This window comes from Neolamprologus brichardi, unplaced genomic scaffold (assembly GCF_056152115.1).
Source record: "Neolamprologus brichardi isolate AB-2024 unplaced genomic scaffold, ASM5615211v1 NODE_ptg000033l+_length_6344489_cov_1, whole genome shotgun sequence".
NCBI lineage: Eukaryota > Metazoa > Chordata > Actinopteri > Cichliformes > Cichlidae > Neolamprologus > Neolamprologus brichardi.
In genome coordinates this window covers 3,226,302-3,249,134 of record NW_028270137.1, presented here as the reverse complement: position 1 = coordinate 3,249,134, position 22,833 = coordinate 3,226,302, and the positions used below count along the sequence as shown (strand labels likewise).

General features: G+C 39.0%; 1 protein-coding gene across 1 annotated transcript; it reads right to left on the bottom strand.

Annotated features, from left to right (window-relative positions):
- Positions 1 to 684: 684 nt before the first annotated feature.
- Positions 685 to 2,836, bottom strand: LOC148094624 (uncharacterized). The gene is made up of 4 exons (XM_087837478.1): positions 2,693 to 2,836; positions 2,358 to 2,525; positions 2,142 to 2,237; positions 685 to 1,690 (listed from the first exon to the last, which is right to left on the bottom strand). The coding sequence occupies exons 1-4, from the start codon at positions 2,834 to 2,836 to the stop codon at positions 1,373 to 1,375; spliced, it is 726 nt and encodes a 241-aa protein (XP_087693604.1). The 3' UTR covers positions 685 to 1,372.
- Positions 2,837 to 22,833: the final 19,997 nt, after the last annotated feature.

Here is a 22,833-nt window from a genome sequence, read left to right as displayed (position 1 = left end):
GGCAAACATGTAACATACACCCTAAGACTGATCCTGCTTTTTACTCCTTTGCTATGATTTAATTTGATATCATCATCATTGATTCGCATCATTGCATCATTCATTTGCTTATCACCAGTGTTGGGACTAACGCGTTATTAAGTAACGCGTTACAGTAACTACGTTATTATTGTGGTAACGAGCACGGTAACTAGTTATTATGCTAAAATCAGGAACGCGTTAGTCGTTACTGGGATTTAGATAGGGTCGTTACTCGTTACTTCGCACTGTAAAACCCAATAAGTTAATTTAACTCAAAACTTTTGGTGAAACTGATTACATAAAATATTTTAAGTAACTAAAACTTAAAAATAAAAGTTAAATAAACACACTTTATTTATTAGCTTTAGATAAATATTTTTAAGTACCATTGATAAATGTTTTTATGTTATATCCACATTTTTGGTTTAGTACTCTGTACTTGATATTTTGAGTTTCAAGTACAAATCTAGCTCAAGTAACTATTAGGAATTAATATTTCGTTTCAAAATGTTAACCATTTTAAGCTAATACAACTCAAAAATTTAAAATACAAACGCTTGTAATATCTAAATCTACTGTGTTTTGAATTTGATATAAAAAAAGTGCCCAAAATAATTACACTTGTAAAAACATAAGACAGAAAATATAAATTCAAGTTACAAATTTATTGAGTTACTTTAACACATAGCATTTCTAACAAAAAGCCCGAAGACATAAATCCACCACATTTTATAGGGAATAATGTCAGAAATGTCCAGTTTTGGCACAAGGTTACAATATTAGAAATAAAGAATTTCACAACATGTTTTAAGAGTATTCAGATTTGATTAACACATGAGTATGGCCTTTTTATTAAAAAACAAACAAAAGGAAAAGAAAATCCTGCATTATTAGGTGGGAAAACCAAATGAAAGTAATAGTATAGTATAGTGCAGCTAATACACTGAAATATAATTGGTAACCTTTTTAATATGCCAATACTGTGGTTATGCAAAAAGCACATTTGTAGAGTGCAATCACAGTCTCAACAACAAAGCAATAAAACATTAAATAGAAAAATACTTCTTTAGTGACATAAAACAAAGTGTTATAAACCTCCTTAGCGCCTTATGTCAGTTATGAGCAGTTCAGGAGGAACGTTCCTTAAGTGACATTCAAGATCCCACCTAGAAGCCAGAAATGTAGTGAGATTGTGGATTTAAGATAATGAAGTATGAAACAGAGTCTGCAAAGATTTCTTTATTCTATTCTCTGTTTTTTAAAAAAAAAAAACTTATCCAGACTTGGAAACATGATAAACTGAATTACTTGCTTTAACAGGCACTTGAGGGCTGTGTAGGAATCCTGGACATTATTCTGCTGCCAAAAGATCATTTTTAAGACTCAGCACTTTGGGCTTCAACTTCCCACCCTCCAGACCCATCAAAATGTTCTGAATAAAGTCAAAAATGTTGGCCAAACATGTTGGGTAGCTTAGGTGCAGGGCGTAGGTCAGTCCAAATATTACTAGAAATGCATCAGCCAGGGTGGTGAAAACAAAGATCATGTTACCCTCGACCAAAACTGCAGTCTTCTCAGGGCAGAAGAATGTTGCATCGCTGGAATTGGCTCTGATGAGGAGGAGTCCAAGTGGCACTTCACTAATATCTGGTCTATCAGAATGCATCATCTACAAAAAACAAAATTACTACATGTTAGTGCATTCTTTTTTCTCTTAGTTTCATCTATACAAGTCACATTTCTGGATTATTACTTGCTCAGAAATCAATTGTTTGAACAACAAAAAAGCCACAACACACCAAAGATTTGAGAAAACAAACTGACAAAAATAGTACTTTTAGTAAAGCAAAGTCATACCTCTTCGTAGCAATAACAACAGAAAGTCAATAGAAGTTATATATATTTTTCATTTGTACAGTGACATATGGTTGGGCTAGGAACATTATAGAAGGTCTACACACATTAAAAACATGTAGTGTTTCCATTATGTGACATGGACACTGTTGTAGACAGATCCAAGCATGGAGATGCTTCTCAAACTGTCAAAGTGTCATAATATTTTGAGAAATCTAAACAAGGATGCTACTAAGATATTGTTCACAACTTTGTCCAAAACTTACATCCCACGTTTTGATGAAGGTAGAGGTGTCTTGGTACAAATAGGCAGGGAGGGCATGAAGCACACCAGCACGTTGGGCATGGATATCAGCTTGTTCCTACATCACAAGAAAATTTTTATTTTAAATTATTGGCTAACCTAGTCAAGAATGGTAGTTAAAATTGAAAAATTGATCAAATTAAATAAAGCTCAAAAAACAAGACAAAAACCCACTAACCTGGAGATTATAGCTTCTGAAGAGCTGAGACAGGACATCAGACACGTTCCCTGTGCAAACAGCTTTCTTTCTGAATAAGCTCTGGGACCAGGGAGCATGTTGGTCCAACACAGCATAAAAGTGGTTCTTCAGGTGGAGGTTTGTAATCCTGTGCAATTCTGCACAGATCTGAACACACAGGATAAATTTATGTTTACAAGTTTCAATTAGTCTATAAATCTTTGCAAAATACATCAAAATCCTTACATGCCAAAGGCATAATTTGTTCAGACAGGCCAGATAACAGGAGTTGATATAAAATACATCTTGTTAGGTACATCTATATACATTCTTACCTGGGACTGGGATTTCAGAGTAGGCCAGCAATCCAGGATCTGACCTACTGGTAGGTCATCATTGATTATCTCTTTGCATCGCAAGGCCAAAGTTGTGTGCATCAGCTTTGTAATCAGGATTCTTTTCACTTTTCGCGACTTCATCTACAATCTGTAGTCTTAGCTGGTCAAGGTAAACAGCATCTTCACCCCGGAAAATTTACTTCTGCTCTGGCATGGACATAACAGTAAAACACAGAAGACAAGACAGACTACACAGAGAACAGAAAAGACACATAACTAAGGAGACACAGATGAAACATAACTAGCCCAGAACTCAACTAAACCTTAACTAATAATACCAACAATACAAGAACTTCACCTCATTTCAATATAACATAAGAAAGCAAAAATACAAAATAAACTCAAAATGCTGGGTCACAGACCCAGCCCCTGACAGAAAAAAAAACAAAGTCTTTCACTAATGAACACTGGGCATCAGAATAAAATAAAACGAAAAAAATAACTGTTTGGTAAATATATTATTGATGGTCGTTAAGCTAACCTAAAATAGACCAGGCACAACAATTTTACAGTTCAGAAGCTTCTACATTTCAACTTAGTATACATAACTATTTGCAATGTAAACCAAGTTCTACCGCCTAATTATGTAATGATTAATCACTGCTTTTGTAAGTATGTCCTGTGCCTACAATTTTGCTGCCCCAGTTTTAATATGTACAACTCCAGAGAACTAAACGTAAGTTTCAAGTTCCACCAGTTAGCAAATGGATTAGCCAAAGTCAATATCCATGTATGCGCTAAGTGTGAAGCAGCCTCTGCTGGGACTAATAATGTGTTATACTAAATATGAGCTTATTAGCATAATTCTTGCAAAACACTTTGGGGCCAAGGCGACATGGATAATGCATGTAATTCTTAAATGCCTGCTATTGTTGTACATTTATGACGATAAAAACCCTTTATTACAACGGAGAACTATAGTTTCAGGAAAAAATACAACTTACCACAAAAGCGCTCCTGAAGATGCCGCAAAGGCGGTAAATGCAGCTAGCCAAGTGCATAGCGTTAGCTGTTCCAGTTCAAAAGTCCGTAACATACCATAGCACGTCCTCCTTTATCCAGCGTCAAAGGCAATGCCGCAAATAAAACCCTTCACAAATGTTTTGATTTCTGTTCGGATATTAACGTTCCACAAGTTTCTTTCGGAGTAATGAGCGGGCATTCGCACTCGAAGCGAGGAATCCAAGATGGTTGCCAGCACTTCATAAAGAAACAGGTGGCGCACGTAGGTACGTACGTAGGCACGTAAGTGACGTCAGTGTTAAAACTCAAATTATTTAAGGGCAATGTCAGAAACTAATCAATATATTCAAGTACTGATAACTTGAAAAAACAAACTTGTTCAAACTACTCAAAAAAATAAAGGTGTATGAACTTATAACAGGTTTTTAAGTAGTTGGAACTCATTTCATTTATCGAACTATTACTATTCGGTCTTACAGTGCGTGTGGTGGCTATCGCGGAGCTTCCACAGATTCTGCAACATTAGCAAGTGGTGGAGGCCAGCAGGTGAATGAGGGAAAGGGGACGCAGAAGGAAAAGAGACCCGAGGCGGCCGCCGGTCCAAGTGTGAACTGAACTTCAGGTAAGAAGTTATGACCTGCAGGCTATCCGAGTCAGATATAAACCAAGTTTAGGTGGAGTTTATTTTCGTTATTCTGACTTTTTCCGTACTGCGTACTAGCTAGCATGACGGAGTTTCTATAGAGCTGGGTGGGTGCTATGAAGTTAATGATGTTGAACTTTATTTTGTTCATAAGTTATTAGAGTTGCCAATCGTCCCGTCTGGTATTCAGATAAAATATTACGCGTTTCTTATTGAGGTGAAAAGGAACAGTTTGTCCCGTAATTCAGCTACAATGAAAAAGGCACAAAGCTGCAGTTATTCTGTGTCTTTGCTGCACAGCTGCCTCTTCTTCTTTCATTCTCTCCCCTCTCTCTCCTGTTTCTACTTCAATCATGAAAACTGATCAATGATCAGCTGATCGGCTCTCTTGTTTGTTTATCGCCCACTTTGCGCCAGAAAGAGGAAACCAGCCGATGTCGCGTTAAATAACAGCAGCACGTTTAAGCTTGATCAGCTGTTGTTAGAATTTATTTAATATTAATTTCTAGTATCAGCTGATGTTTGCTGGAGCCACAGCTGCAAAAAAGCTGCTGGTCATGATGTGGGTTTGGTTATCTGGTGAGAGGGAAACATGAAGATGAAACCAGGAGATGTCCTTACTGAATCATCAGAGCTGAACAGGTGATGGAGAAACAGGTTTACCTTTTAGGTGACATGAATGAGTTGAAGGGAAGTTATGAACTGTTTCTGAGAGACAAATAACACCAGGATCCTTTTTTAGGTAGCTGACAGCTGGTAACTGTGCAGGTGCGGATCTAGCAAAGTTTTGCCAGGGGGGCCAGGTAGGGCATTAACAGGGAGAGGGGGGCACAAACAAATACTTTTCTTTCTTATTCTCATTTAAAATGTCTAGCTTTTATTAAATAATTATCTGAATCTTACAACAAACGATTGATAGATTGATGCATATATACCATCAAAACAGTGTACATCACTGTCACAACAGCGTTTGTTTTCATTCAAAGGCTTTATGATTTTTCCCTGTATGCCGCTCATCTGCAGTGTGGTGTTACCTACATCTTCCTATTTAGAAGGCAGAATTTCCGAGTTCTGAGTACAATCAAAGCACCACGACTGCAGTTTTTGTGTTGGATGTAAAAGGTGCACATGACGCTGTGACGTAGGCTAGAATCATGGCAGCGGTCAATGATGGTCCAGGCGTGGGATTTCTCTCGTGGAAATGTGCACATTATCTTTTCCTTTCTATTGGTAGGTGGCACAGTGCACTGTGGCAAGTAAGCAAGCTAGAAGACTGGCAAAGTTATGGAAGCTACACATTAATAAGAGAATTCTGAGTAAAACCAAAGTTACTTTCCCTAGTAACTAGTTACTTTGAAAGTAACGAGTAACTTGAAGTAACTGAGTTACTTTTGATAGAAGTAACTAGTAATGTAACTAAGTTACTATTTTAAAGTAACTTACCCAACACTGCTTATCACCCACCAGTCTACCGTTGTTTACAGCGCTGTCGGCCGCTCGGACAAGAAAGCCTAATTTCTGCTGTTCAATACTGAAGAAATGTAAACTTTTTAAAACGATGCAATAAAGTGTATCTGCTACAGAAAACAGGGCAGGAAAATCTCCTTCATGTTTTTCTGTTTTATCCTCAGTTACTTTGACACAAAGGCCTCTTCTGTGATGCTCACACCTCTGATGAAGTCTCACATGTGTCAGCGCTGATAAATCATCAGAATTATAATATTTCTGACTGTCTGAGGCAAAATCAAATTGAATGGAATCAGGACCTCGTGAATTGAGTGGATTACAGAAATCAGTGATGATACCCAGCCGTAGTGAGCAACCTAGGCCCGACAGAAGTGGATGTAGCTGTGGGTAAAAAGGTGGAAAGAACTACTGATAACTTTTAAAGTTAAGGCCTGATCCTTCTGAAATTCATAGCCAGCTCTGACACACAGCCATCAATCTCTGGGCGCTGAAAAAGCAGCAGTGTATCCAGAAAACACATTATATGCTGCGATAAATGCCCAAGTGTCCCTCTAACACTGCCTTTCAGTGGCAGCAGGTCGTCAGAGGACACAGGATGACATCATACTGTATGCCTATATGACATCATACTGTATGCCTATATGACATCATACTGTATGCTTATATGACATCTGTCACGGCCCAGCAGCACGAGGTAAATGGGATGGACACAAGTGCAAGATCCAAACCGGAAGCGAGACAGTGAGTGATCAAGAAGGTTCATTTCTTCCCCCACAAATTAAACACACAAGCCAAATTTAAACGAAGCCACTACACTAGTGGGTGCGCTGTCAAAACTAAGGCAACTAAATGAAAACTAGACAGCTCTAGAATACAGCGGGACGGCTGTGGCAGTGGGGAGCTGGAAGCTGGGCTGGGAAAAATACTGTGAAGAGACCAGGGCATTGGTTTCAGGTGAAGGGGACAGGTGGGGGGCAAGGCCCAGATGAGGTCGAGGTGCGAGGAGGCAGGCAGGTGAGTTTCAGGCTTGTTGGCAATGCTGTACCAGCAGCTGGTGGCCCAGGTCCAGAAAAGCGGGGATGACTGAGGCGAGAACCCCACTCCAGGAGCCGACTCTGAAGACAGGAAAAAGCAGGTAAGTTTTCACACAGGATCTGGACTGAGCAATAAAACATCACTGACTAACCTGATACTCAGGCCATGACTGATTGAGTGCACAGATCTTATATGCTGCTGGAATAATTGCTCACAGGTGCTCAGCCAGGGAGGAGCAACCGATCTCCGCCCAAAGGAGGAGGACCGCTGTTGGAAACCTACAGGTACGCACCCAGACCATGACAACATCAAGCTGGATACCATACATGACATGAAGCTGTATGCAGACATGACATCATACTTTAAGACTTATATGACATCAAGCTGTCTCGATCCAGGACTTCAAGCTGAGGGCATACATGAGATCAGGCTGTGTGACACAAATGACATCAACCTGTAAGACTTATAAGACATGAAGCTTGTCAGGGTTATATTGTTGATTGTCATATATGCTTAGAGTTTTATAGTCAATGTCATGTTGGTAGAGGGTTGATCCTTAGGAGTCTGCAAAGACTTTGTGTGCATTCCAGAGTGTTCTGGCATTCACACCCACATCCTGGGAGCATGGGAGAGGTCGTACCTGCTCTTATTGTTTTGTGGTAGGATGAACGTATCTATATCTGTTTTAGTCTAAGTGCCTTTTGTTTAGATGAACTGCTGGACTTCCAGACCAGCAGGTTTAGGGAAGTCTTCACACACACACACACACACACACACACACACACACACATGCTTACACAACGCACAGGCAAGGTACTCTTTGTTTGTATGTATACGTCATATGTTAATGAACCTATGTATATTCATGTAACCTCAGTAAAAGAGCAGTGTTACGAGGGAGCGGATGAGAGTGACTGGGGTCAAGCGAAGGAACGGCGTTTGTCCAGTTCTCTCCCGTGCACGAGAAACATGAAGAACTTTGCCTACTCGTGTCTTGCTTTGCTGTGTAGTTAAATTGTCTTGAAAGTTCTAGTGAATAGGTTTGAGATACAAACGTATCAAGGTTGCATGTCATACATGACATCATACTTTATGCCTTTATATGACATCATACTGTATGCCTATATGACATCATACTGTAGCCTGGGAAATGGTTAGCCACACAGGACACAATTACTGGGTTCTTAATGTGCAGTTTTATTGTCAATGCCGACTGAATAAACAAAAAAAATGTCCTTTGACCTTTACTTTTGTCAAACAGCAGCCATATGGACTTGTACTGAACATCGACAGCACGAGAGGTAACGTGGCAAAGTAACAGAATAACCGACTAAACAAAGATGCGCCAATACAATACGAGGAATAAAGGAAATGAAATACAAAACACAAAAATACGGCAGTGACCTCTGTCTGTGCAGAACAAAATACAAAGAGCTAAATCACACAAGGCTCCTTTAAAAACTGTGGAAGTGTTAGACACATTTTTATAAACACTTACATTCCACAGAAATCTCAGCTCACTCGGATACTGGAGCACACAGACGATCTCGCAACTCATCCCTTGCATGGAGAAAATGGCCGCTCCACGCTGCACATACAGGTCCTTTGCATCATACATTTCAGAAATACATCATCTTGTTAAAATACTGACGTTTTGCCACTGCACTACAATTATACCAATATGTTTCAATGAGTTATGTGCGTATTTAACAATTCCTTACCAACAATTTAACTCCTTTACAACATTCCCGTTCCACATCCACAACAAGAAGAAAAGTCCCGAGGTGCAGTTCTTGTTAAGTCTTTTTTTGGAAAACTGCAGTTAACCCTTAAGAACTGCCCCCCCCCAAAACTTAAATGGACATTTGGTTAACTGAAATGGAAAATATTATTATTAATTTACCACTCGGCTAAAATACTGTATGCCTATATGACATCATACTGGATGCCTATATGACATCATACTGTATGCCTTATATGACATCATACTGTATGCCTATATGACATCATACTGAATGCCTACATGACATCATACTCTTCTTTTAAGATTCAAGTTCTTGCATGAATCGGACCAATAATACAGACTTGTAATGAATGCTCTTCCTTACCAGTGAGTCCTGAAGTTCTTCAGTTCTTGCTTCAATCAGAGGCATCTTATTAACACATAAATCAACGATTCCCTGAACTATTTAAAATAAAGACTTCCCCAAATAGAAGCACTAAGGCAAAAGGAAAACCACAAGTTTTTCCATTTGAGGGGTTTCTATTTGAGATGTTCTGTAAGTGAACCGTGTTATCTAAAGTTTGCTTCAAAGTGTATAATTGTTGTAAACTCATATGCAAGGTCACTTTGAGTGGGTGCACTTAAGAATAAAACCACATCAGTGTCTCCATTCAAAGTGATCTTGATATGAAACATAGAACTCAATTTGATAGACATAACTTGAAGTGTCAGGTAGAATTTGTACCAGTTGTTGTGTACAACTGGTCCAAGCAGATGCACTTACTGAATTCAAGAGACAAGTTCTTGCATGAGTTGGACCAATAATACAGACTTGTAATGAATGCTCTTCCTTACCAGTGAGTCCCGAAGCTCTTTTGGAATATCCTGTGTTGTCTGTGTTTCCAAATCCATGAGAGATGCTTGAACACGAGTCTCCTTTTATATGAACTCAAGACTCCTCTTGTGGTCCCACCCACATTTAAGTCAATGACATTCAGTCATGAGACTAATGGTTGGCTAACGACTGTAGTAATGGCCCATTGTATTTTGGTTTCCTCTTTTGTCTCCAGTAGCTGTTGAAGGTTTCGTGCGATTTCAATCAGAGGCATCTTATTAACACATAAATTAATGATTCCCTGAACTATTCAAAATAAAGAATTCCCAAAATTGGAGCACTAAGTAAAGAGGAAAACCACAAGTGTTTCCATTTAAGGGGTCTCTACTTGAAATGTTCTGTAAGTGAACCATGTTATCTAAAGTTTGCTTCAAAGTGTCTAATTGTTGTAAACTCATATGCAAGGTCACTTTGTGTGGGTGCACTTAGGAATAAAACCACCATCAGTGTCTCCATTCAAAGTGATTTTGATATGAAACATAGAACTCAATTTGATAGGCCAAAGGAGCTTGCAAAGAAAAAGCGTCTGGACTTCTATAAGTTGCCTGAAGACGTTTCACCTCTCATCCGAGAAGCTTCTTCAGTTCTAAGGTCAAATGGTGGAGAGTCCCAGATATAAACCTAGTGGGAGTATCCCCCCACGGAGGGACAAAAGGACCCCCTGATGATCCTCTAATCGCCTGAGCCAAGGTGTGAAACTGGGTGTGGGTCCCAATCAGCCAGAGTTTCAGGTGAGCTCATTGTGAAACCTGGCCCCACCTTATCATGCAAATTCCTGAGGTCAGATGGCCCAGGATGTGAGTGGGCGTTAAGGCGTCTGGGAAGGGATGTCAAAACTGGATTATAGATGACAGAGAGTTAGTGTCGTAAACCACTGCCTCTGTTCAAACATGGTCGCTCACAGTGGACATAGATGGCTTCTTTCACTTCTCTTTCAAACCATCTGTCCTCTCTGTCCAAAATGTGAACATTGGCATCCTCGAAAGAGTGTCCTTAATCCTTAAGATGCAGATGGACAGCTGAGTCTTGTCCTGTGGAGTGGCTCTTCTGTGTTGTGCCATGCGCTTGTGAAGTGGCTGTTTGTCTCTCCAATGTAGAGGTCTTGGCATTCCTCGCTGCACTGTACAGCGTACACCACATTGTTAAGTCTGTGTTTTGAGTTTTGTCTTTCGGGTGAACCAGTTTGTGTCTGAGCGTGTTGCTGGGTCTGAAGTACACCGGGATGTCATGCTTGGAGAAAACTCTCCTGAGTTTTTCTGATACACCGGCTACATAGGGGATGACAATGTTGTTGCGTCTGTCCTTCTTATCCTCCCTCGCTGGTGTCTGATCTTCTTTTCTGTGCCTCTTTGCTGACTTTAAGAACGCCCATTTAGGATAGCTGCACGTTTTGAGTGCTTCCTTTACACGTGTGTGTTCCTTCTTTTTCCCTTCAGGCTTAGAGGGAACATGTTCTGCCCGGTGGTGTAGGGTCCTAATTACTCCATGTTTGTGTTCCAGAGGGTGATGGAGTCAAAGAGGAGGTACTGGTCCGTGTGTGGGCTTCCGGTAAACTTCGATGTTGAAGTTGCCATTCTCTTCAAGGTGCACAGTGCAGTCCAGGAAAGGCAAACATTTCTCCTTTGTGTCTTCCCTGGTGAACTTGATGCTTTTATCCACAGCATTAATGTGCGTAGTGAAGGATTCCACTTCTTGTGTCTTGATTTTGACCCAGGTGTCGTCTACATATCTGTACCAGTGGCTGGGTACTCTTCCTTTGAAAGAGCCAAGAGCCTTCCTTTCCACTTCCTCCATGTAAAGGTTGGCTACAATAGGTGACATGGGGGAGCCCATGGCACAGCCATGTTTTTTCTGTAAAAGCCTTCGTTGTTTTTGAAATATGTAGTGGTGAGGCAGAGGTCTAACAGTGTGCAAATCTGATCGGGTGTGAAGTTGGTCCTGTCTTCCAAGGAGCTGTCTTCTTGTAGTCGTTTTCTGACAGTCTCCACTACCTCCTTGGTGGGTATGCAAGTGAAGAGAGAGACTACATCAAAGGACACCATGGTTTCATCTGGATCCAGGGTAAGTTTCTGGACCTTGTCAGTGAAGTCGGTGGAGTTCTTGATGTGGTGTGGGGTGTTCCCCACGAGAGGAGCAAGGATGGTAGCAAGGTGTTTTGCAATGTTATAAGTGGCTGAGTTTATGCTACTGACTATGGGTCTGAGTGGGACAGCTTCCTTGTGGATTCAATTTGATAGACCTAACATGGAGGGTCAGGTAGAATTTGTAGCAGTCGATGAGCGTGTCTATTTGAGATGTTCTTTAAGTGAAACATATAGTCTAAAGTTTGCTTCAAAGTGTCTAATTGTTGAAAACTCACATTCAAGGTAACTTTGAGTAGGTGCACTTAGGAAAACAACCACCATCAGTGTCTCCATTCAAAGTGATCTTGATATGAAACATAGAACTCAATTTGATAGACCTAACATGGAGGGTCAGGTAGAATTTGTAGCAGTCGATGAGCGTATGTATTTGAGATGTTCTTTAAGTGAAACATATAATCTAAAGTTTGCTTCAAAGTGTCTAATTGTTGAAAACTCATATGGAAGGTCACTTTGAGTGGGTGCACTTAGGAATACAACCACCATCAGTGTCTCCATTCAAAGTGATCTTGATATGAAACATAGAACTCAATTTTTTAGATGTAATCAGGTAGAATTTGTAGCAGTTGTTGTGTACAACTGGTCCAAGCAGATGCACTTACTTAATTCAAGAGACAAGTTCTTGCATGAGTTGAAACAATAATACAGACTTGTAATGAACGCTCTTCCTTACCAGTGAGTCCGGAAGATCTTTTGGAATATCCTGTGTTGTCTGTGTTTCCAAATCCATGAGGGTTACCTAGACATGAGTCTCCTTTTATATGAACTCAATATTCCTCTTGCAGTCCCACCCACATTTAAATTAGCGAGATTCAATCAAGAAACTAATGGATGGCTAACGACTGTTGTAGCACCCCATTGTATTTTGTTGTCATCTTTTGTCTCCAGTCGCTGTTGAAGGTTTCGTGCGGTTTTAATCAGAGGCATTTTATTAACACATAAATTAATGATTGCCTGAACTATTCAAAATAAAGAATTCCCAAAATTGGAGCACTAAGTAAAGAGGAAAACCACAAGTGTTTCCATTTGAAGGGTCTCTAATTGAAATGTTCTGTAAGTGAACCATGTTAACTAACGTTTGCTTCAAAGTGTCTAATTGTTGTAAACTCATATGCAAGGTCACTTTGAGTGGGTGCACTTAGGAATAAAACCACCATCAGTGTCTCCATTCAAAGTGATCTTGATATGAAACATAGAACTCAATTTGATAGACATAACTTGAAGGGTCAGGTAGAATTTGTAGCAGTTGTTGTGTACAACTGGTCCAAGCAGATGCACTTACTGAATTCAAGAGACAAGTTCTTGCATGAGTTGGACCAATAATACAGACTTGTAATGAATGCTCTTCCTTACCAGTGAGTCCCGAAGCTCTTTTGGAATATCCTGTGTTGTCTGTGTTTCCAAATCCATGAGAGATGCTTGAACATGAGTCTCCTTTTATATGAACTCAAGACTCCTCTTTCAGTCCCACCCACATTTAAGTCAATCACATTCAGTCATGAAACAAATGGTTGGCTAACGACTGTAGTAGCGGCCCATTGTATTTTGGTTTCCTCTTTTGTCTCCAGTAGCTGTTGAAGGTTTTGTGCGGCTTCAATCAGAGCCATCTTATTAACACATAAATTAACGATTCCCTGAACTATTTAAAATAAAGACTTCCCCAAATAGGAGCACTAAGGCAAAAGGAAAACCACAAGTGTTTCAATTTGAGGGGTCTCTACTTGAGATGTTCTGTAAGTGAACCATGTTAACTAAAGTTTGCTTCAAAGTGTCTAATTGCTGTAAACTCACATTCAAGGTAACTTTGTATGGGTGCACTTAGGAATACAACCACCATCAGTGTCTCCATTCAAAGTGATCTTGATATGAAACATAGAACTCAATTCGAAAGACCTAACATGGAGGGTCAGGTAGAATTTGTAGCAGTCAATGAGTGTGTCTATTTGAGATGTTCTTTAAGTGAAACATATAATGTAAAATTTGCTTCAAAGTGTCTAATTGTTGTAAACTTGTATGCAAGGTCACTTTGAGTGGGTGCACTTAGGAATACAACCACCATCAGTGTCTCCATTCAAAGTGATCTTTATATGAAACATAGAACTCCATTTGATAGACATAACTTGAAGGGTCAGGTAGAATTTGTAGCAGTTGTTGTGTACAACTGGTACAAGCAGATGCACTTACTGAATTCAAGAGACAAGTTCTTGCATGAGTTGGACCAATAATACAGACTTGTAATGAACACTCTTCCTTACCAGTGAGTCCGGAAGATCTTTTGGAATATCCTGTGTTGTCTGTGTTTCCAAATCCATGAGGGTTACCTAGACATGAGTCTCCTTTTATATGAACTCAATACTCCTCTTGCAGTCCCACCCACATTTAAATTATTGACATTCAGTCATGAAACTAATGGATGGCTAACGACTGTTGTAGCACCCCATTGTGTTTTGTTGTCATCTTTTGTCTCCAGTCGCTGTTGAAGGTTTCGTGCGGTTTTAATCAGAGGCATCTTATTAACACATAAATTAATGATTCCCTGAACTATTCAAAATAAAGACTTTCCCAAATAGGAGCACTAAGGCAAAAGGAAAACCACAAGTGTTTCCATTTGAGGGGTCTCTACTTGAGATGTTCTGTAAGTGAACCATGTTAACTAAAGTTTGCTTCAAAGTGTCTAATTGCTGTAAACTCACATTCAAGGTAACTTTGAATGGGTGCACTTAGGAATACAACCACCATCAGTGTCTCCATTCAAACTGATCTTGATATGAAACATAGAACTCAATTCGAAAGACTTAACATGGAGGGTCAGGTAGAATTTGTAGCAGTCGATGAGTGTGTCTATTTGAGATGTTCTTTAAGTGAAACATATAATGTAAAATTTGCTTCAAAGTGTCTAATTGTTGTAAACTTGTATGCAAGGTCACTTTGAGTGGGTGCACTTAGGAATAAAACCACCATCAGTGTCTCCATTCAAAGTGATCTTGATATGAAACATAGAACTCAATTTGATAGACATAACTTGAAGGATCAGGTAGAATTTGTAGCAGTTGTTGTGTACAACTGGTCCAAGCAGATGCACTTACAGAATTCAAGAGACAAGTTCTTGCATGAGTTGGACCAATAATACAGACTTATAATGAATGCTCTTTCTTACCAGTGAGTCCCGAAGCTCTTTTGGAATATCCTGTGTTGTCTGTGTTTACAAATCCATGAGAGATGCTTGAACATGAGTCTCCTTTTATATGAACTCAAGACTCCTCTTGCAGTCCCACCCACATTTAAGTCAATGACATTCAGTCATGAAACCAATGGTTGGCTAACGACTGTAGTAGCAGCCCATTGTATTTTGGTTTCCTCTTTTGTCTCCAGTAGCTGTTGAAGGATTTGTGCGATTTCAATCAGAGGCATCTTATTAACACATAAATCAACGATTCCCTGAACTATTCAAAATAGAGAATTCCCAAAATAGGAGCACTAAGGCAAAAGGAAAACCACAAGTGTTTCAATTTTAGGGGTCTCTATTTTAGATGTTCTGTAAGTGAACCGTGTTATCTAACGTTTGCTTCAAAGTGTCTAATTGTTGTAAACTCATATGCAAGGTCACTTTGAGTGGGTGCACTTAGAAATAAAAACACATCAGTGTCTCCATTCAAAGTGATCTTGATATGAAACATAGAACTCAATTTGATAGACCTAGCATGGAGGGTCAGGTAGAATTTGTAGCAGTCGATGAGCGTGTCTATTTGAGATGTTCTTTAAGTGAAACATATAATCTAAAGTTTGCTCCAAAGTGTCTAATTGTTGAAAACTCATATGGAAGGTCACTTTGAGTGGGTGCACTTACGAATACAACCACCATCAGTGTCTCCATTCAAAGTGATCTTGATATGAAACATAGAACTCAATTTTTTAAATGTAATCAGGTAGAATTTGTAGCAGTTGTTGTGTACAACTGGTCCAAGCAGATGCACTTACTGAATTCAAGAGAGAAGTTCTTGCATGAGTTGAACCAATAATACAGACTTGTAATGAATGCTCTTCCTTACCAGTGAGTCCGGAAGATCTTTTGGAATATCCTGTGTTGTCTGTGTTTCCAAATCCATGAGGGTTACCTAGACATGAGTCTCCTTTTATATGAGCTCAATACTCCTCTTGCAGTCCCACCCACATTTAAATTATTGACATTCAGTCATGAAACTAATGGATGGCTAACGACTGTTGTAGCACCCCATTGTATTTTGTTGTCGTCTTTTGTCTCCAGTCGCTGTTGAAGGTTTCGTGCGGTTTTAATCAGAGGCATCTTATTAACACATAAATTAATGATTCCCTGAACTATTCAAAATAAAGACTTCCCCAAATAGGAGCACTAAGGCAAAAGGAAAACCACAAGTGTTTCCATTTGAGGGGTCTCTACTTGAGATGTTCTGTAAGTGAACCATGTTAACTAAAGTTTGCTTCAAAGTGTCTAATTGCTGTAAACTCACATTCAAGGTAACTTTGAATGGGTGCACTTAGGAATACAACCACCATCAGTGTCTCCATTCAAACTGATCTTGATATGAAACATAGAACTCATTTCGAAAGACTTAACATGGAGGGTCAGGTAGAATTAGTAGCAGTCGATGAGTGTGTCTATTTGAGATGTTCTTTAAGTGAAACATATAATGTAAAATTTGCTTCAAAGTGTCTAATTGTTGTAAACTTGTATGCAAGGTCACTTTGAGTGGGTGCACTTAGGAATAAAACCACCATCAGTGTCTCCATTCAAAGTGATCTTGATATGAAACATAGAACTCAATTTGATAGACATAACTTGATGGATCAGGTAGAATTTGTAGCAATTTTTGTGTACAACTGGTCCAAGCAGATGCACTTACTGAATTCAAGAGACAAGTTCTTGCATGAGTTGGACCAATAATACAGACTTATAATGAATGCTCTTCCTTACCAGTGAGTCCCGAAGCTCTTTTGGAATATCCTCTGTTGTCTGTGTTTCCAAATCCATGAGAGATGCTTGAACATGAGTCTCCTTTTATATGAACTCAAGACTCCTCTTACAGTCCCACCCACATTTAAGTCAATGACATTCAGTCATGAAACCAATGGTTGGCTAACGACTGTAGTAGCGGCCCATTGTATTTTGGTTTCCTCTTTTGTCTCCAGTAGCTGTTGAAGGATTTGTGCGATTTCAATCAGAGGCATCTTATTAACACATAAATCAACGATTCCCCGAACTATTCAAAATAAAGAATTCCCAAAATTGGAGCACTAAGTAAAGAGGAAAACCACAAGTGTTTCCATTTAAAGGGTCTCTAATTGAAATGTTCTGTAAGTGAACCATGTTAACTAACGTTTGCTTCAAAGTGTCTAATTGTTGTAAACTCATATGCAAGGTCACTTTGAGTGGGTGCACTTAGGAATAAAACCACCATCAGTGTCTCCATTCAAAGTGATCTTGATATGAAACATAGAACTCAATTTGATAGACATAACTTGAAGGGTCAGGTAGAATTTGTAGCAGTTGTTGTGTACAACTGGTCCAAGCAGATGCACTTACTGAATTCAAGAGACAAGTTCTTGCATGAGTTGGACCAATAATACAGACTTGTAATGAATGCTCTTCCTTACCAGTGAGTCCCGAAGCTCTTTTGGAATATCCTGTGTTGTCTGTGTTTCCAAATCCATGAGAGATGCTTGAACATGAGTCTCCTTTTATATGAACTCAAGACTCCTCTTTCAGTCCCACCCACATTTAAGTCAATCACATTCAGTCATGAAACAAATGGTTGGCTAACGACTGTAGTAGCGGCCCATTGTATTTTGGTTTCCTCTTTTGTCTCCAGTAGCTGTTGAAGGTTTTGTGCGGCTTCAATCAGAGCCATCTTATTAACACATAAATTAACGATTCCCTGAACTATTTAAAATAAAGACTTCCCCAAATAGGAGTACTAAGGCAAAAGGAAAACCACAAGTGTTTCAATTTGAGGGGTCTCTACTTGAGATGTTCTGTAAGTGAACCATGTTAACTAAAGTTTGCTTCAAAGTGTCTAATTGCTGTAAACTCACATTCAAGGTAACTTTGTATGGGTGCACTTAGGAATACAACCACCATCAGTGTCTCCATTCAAAGTGATCTTGATATGAAACATAGAACTCAATTCGAAAGACCTAACATGGAGGGTCAGGTAGAATTTGTAGCAGTCAATGAGTGTGTCTATTTGAGATGTTCTTTAAGTGAAACATATAATGTAAAATTTGCTTCAAAGTGTCTAATTGTTGTAAACTTGTATGCAAGGTCACTTTGAGTGGGTGCACGTAGGAATACAACCACCATCAGTGTCTCCATTCAAAGTAATCTTGATATGAAACATAGAACTCAATTTGATAGACATAACTTGAAGGATCAGGTAGAATTTGTAGCAGTTGTTGTGTACAACTGGTCCAAGCAGATGCACTTACTGAATTCAAGAGACAAGTTCTTGCATGAGTTGGACCAAAAATACAGACTTATAATGAATGCTCTTCCTTACCAGTGAGTCCCGAAGCTCTTTTGGAATATCCTGTGTTGTCTGTGTTTCCAAATCCATGAGAGATGCTTGAACATGAGTCTCCTTTTATATGAACTCAAGACTCCTCTTGCAGTCCCACCCACATTTAAGTCAATGACATTCAGTCATGAAACCAATGGTTGGCTAACGACTGTAGTAGCGGCCCATTGTATTTTGGTTTCCTCTTTTGTCTCCAGTAGCTGTTGAAGGATTTGTGCGATTTCAATCAGAGGCATCTTATTAACACATAAATCAACGATTCCCCGAACTATTCAAAATAGAGAATTCCCAAAATTGGAGCACTAAGTAAAGAGGAAAACCACAAGTTTTTCCATTTGAAGGGTCTCTACTTGAAATGTTCTGTAAGTGAACCATGTTAACTAACGTTTGCTTCAAAGTGTCTAATTGCTGTAAACTCACATGCAAGGTCACTTTGAGTGGGTGCACTTTGGAATTCAACCACCATCAGTGTCTCCATTCAAAGTGATCTTGATATGAAACATAGAACTCAATTTGATAGACATAACTTGAAGGGTCAGGTAGAATTTGTAGCAGTTGTTGTGTACAACTGGTCCAAGCAGATGCACTTACTGAATTCAAGAGACAAGTTCTTGCATGAGTTGGACCAACAATACAGACTTGTAATGAATGCTCTTCCTTACCAGTGAGTCCGGAAGATGTTTTGGAATATCTTGTGTTGTCTGTGTTTCCAAATCCATGAGGGTTACCTAGACATGAGTCTCCTTTTATATGAACTGAATACTCCTTTTGCAGTCCCACCCACATTTAAATTAACAAGATTCAATCATGAAACTAATGGATCGCTAACGACTGTTGTAGCACCCCATTGTATTTTGTTGTCATGTTTTGTCTCCAGTCGCTGTTGACGGTTTCGTGCGGTTTTAATCAGAGGCATCTTATTAACACATAAATTAAAGATTCCCTGAACTATTCAAAATAAAGACTTTCCCAAATAGGAGCACTAAGGCAAAATGAAAACCACAAGAATTTATACACCACCAAATCAAAACAACAGACCTTACAATAAAAAAAAAATTCAGAGAAAAACCCAACAATCATATGACCCCCTAAGTTTTTAAAATATCCTTAATACAGAACATATATAAGTCATATTTGTCTGTGATAGCAAACTATGGTTTCCCATATGTCATTCATCAGTTAAATTCCTCACTTATAGCATTTAACTTGGGTTAAAAAATAATGACTTAACTCTATAATGATATTTTCATGACTACTGAGAAAAGGACCTTAACCTGAAAAATTAGCACTTACTTTAGTGTAAGTCAGTGAAAGTTAGATTAATTATGTTATGATTAAGTCATGAGTGTTAGTGGTAAATTTCAGACTTACGTAATAAATTATATAACATAAACTGTAATAGGATTTTATGATTTTTGTAGTTATCTTAACGTGAAAGCTGATATATTGTTTACTGATACTGTTGTATACCTGATAGGATTTATTATGAACCAAACTGTGTTTTAATGCAATCTTTGATTGTCTTTTTTTACTTGCTGAGTGGTTTCAAACTATAATGCCCTTCTTTCTCTTTTGACATGTTTCAGCGTTTTTTGATGCAGCTGCAGACAAATATTTATTTTAGAGTCTCCGAACAATTCACCTCAATTTCAATATACTAGTGCCTGCTGAGTTTCACACCTACAGTTTCACCTTCAAGTCTGTGTGTCTTCCACTTTCTTTCTCTTTGTCTCTTAAACTAATTTGCATACTCACGCACACACACACACACACACACACACACACACACACACACACACACACACACACACACACAGATTCTTATCTGTGGGAATGTTACGTGGCAAAAAACGTGGTATTTTGGCCTTATATTCTTTGTGAAAACTCTTCTTTCAAAAAACCCCCAAAACTGTGCTATACACAATTTTCTCAACACCATGGACAAAACAAAAAACAAAAAAAACCAACTTAAGCAAATGCATAAATTAAAGCTATATTTTCTTGAATAGTCTTTTGAATGTAGGTTAGTCTTATGATTGTAAAGAGACCGTCAGCTTAGCTGCTTTGTAATTCTCTTGTTTGAATCCCTCAGCAGCACGCTTAAAAACTGTGAGGTTATGAATCTCTCCCTCTCTTTTGTTGTGTGTGTGTGTGTGTGTGTGTGTGTGTGTGTGTGTGTGTGTGTGTGTGTGTGTGTGTGTGTGTGTGTGTGTGTGACAGAGAGAAAGAGATAAATGGTGTTTAACAAATCAGATCACATCCAATACCACTTTGCAGGAATGGAGACCACAGAGGAAAGAAGGATCAAGAATGGTGAACGATGGAAAGCTCCATACTGTTCTCATGAAAATGTCTCAAAGAGAAAACTGACAGAGGTCATAAAACTGGTTTCACAAGGCGCAATGTTAGCCGGAGACAACAAACTGCTGGCAAATTTACCATAATGTGATATTAGCCACAATGTTTTTAATTAGATGACAGTTTAAAGCCAAGGATGGAACTTTCTTGACATCTCAACCAAAGGCCACCGGTGTGCTTGTCCCCTCTCTGCTCTCACTCATAAGCCCCTTTCAACAAACGTATGAAACCTGTGCAGTGCTAGGAAGGTAGCCTCAGAGTATGTCATTTCCTCGTTTTACTTTCAATCATGGTCATCGAGTCTCTGACAATAAGAAAATGTGTTTACATCATTTTTATAGATCCCATAAATAATTGTGACTATATTACAGAACAGCACTGTTCATAATAAGTGTAACGTAATGAAGGAGAAGGTTATGTTAACAAGAAGATTTGTAAAAGAAATCAGCAGTTACTTGTTTTAGACCAGGGGTCTCAAACTCGCTGCGTCCCACATCACCCCTACTTGTATATTGATGTGAAGAAATATAATGCAATTTGGCCCTTGAACTTTTTTTGTTAGAGAGGATTTGTTTGTTGTTGAGTGCAATGGTAAAATAAGTTCTTTAAAAAGCAAAAAATGATTTAATATGAAGACAATGTGAATAACATGTTGAGGGATTGGCTGTGTTAGTTGACATTAGACAATCTCAATAAACATGTAGGATGAACATCAAAATGTGGTCCAATCAAGTTTTTTTAGATAATATATGTTGTTGTTGTTTTGTGTGTGTTTGTTATCAATGTTAAAGTTAAGCTTAGTAAGCCATCAAGCACTGATTACTCGTAGAAGAGCACCAATAGGAGACAGAACTAATTAGAAGGTGTTATTATTCAGTCTGTACATCGAATAGAAGGCACTAACCACAAGGTGATCTTCAATGCATCTCTGTGTGAATGTGAACGGGGCGAGAAGACCCCCACTAACTGCATGTTTTTACACTGTGGGAGGAAGCTGGAGAGAACATGCAGACTCCACACAAAGACCCCGGCCTGATGGGGTTAGGGTCCTGAGCTTGATACCCCAAACTGAACGCAGGACAGAGGAAGGGATGGGTGATGTTCATGTGTGCCCAGGTGTATGATGTGGCTCTTTCAAAGCCTCCTTCACCCAGCTTATCCTGCTCTTCGTATTTTTCTTCAAAGTCCTCTACTAAGAGACAAAACAAATTGAATTTAACAGGTAAAGGACTTTACTCACCTAGATATTTACGCACACCCACAGCACGTGGTGTGGTAAAGGTCGGCCAAGATTTTGACCACATGTCAGAAACTGGATCAAAATTGGACTAAACTCACTTGAACTCTGACTTTGTCTGCACTTAGAACTATCACAAGACATTAAAACAAAACATCGGGCATTGATGACATCACAGGAATCTAACATTCTAATCTATGCAAACTGTCTCCATGGCTACATAAAATCAAATTAAATCATAGCAAAGGAGTAAAAAGCAGGATCAGTCTTAGGGTGTATGTTACATGTTTGCCAGTTTGGATGAGTGAGTGCAATACTTCATCGGCCTGTGTTGTAGCAACCTGTTGAACCTGCTGAGAAACTTTTCTTTGTCCACTCTGCCCCAAACTTCACATGCTCCATAAAAGTCGAGGCCTAGAGACCTCTGCATAGTTATTAGCATTAGGTTATCAGTATCATCTGATATATATGACATTTACAGTACAGTACTCACACATGACATAGGAGGAATAAATATGAACTTTTTGACATAAATTTGATCATATGAAATTGGATTTTTTTTAAATATGAAACTTTTTCCTTCCGTCATACTTCAGAAATATAATATATTAAGTTTTGAACATTTTAAAACATTTAAGTTTGCTCGTTGTATTTATAAGATCCTACATGGACGTGCTCCACAATCATTGGTCAGTCATGTTAAAATCCATTATCAGTGGAAAACAAACCTGATCCTCTACTAGAGGCGATTGTGCAATACCTTTTAGACATAACACTCAGCAAACAGTTATTATCAGTTAAAGTCAGTGAGATTTGGAGTGATACATGACACATGACGGAATAAGACACGCAGACTTAGCATGACGAACCGACGAGGAACACGTACACTGTGAATACATACAGAGGGAAAAGAGGACTAGAGATGAGACATGGACATAACTAAGCACAAACAGAACATGATGGCTGGGGGGAAAACACACGTGACAGAAGGAATGGGTAACAAGGAAAAAACATGTAAACGAGAGGAGGAGACGGGAGAAAAAGACATTACTGAAATACATGAAG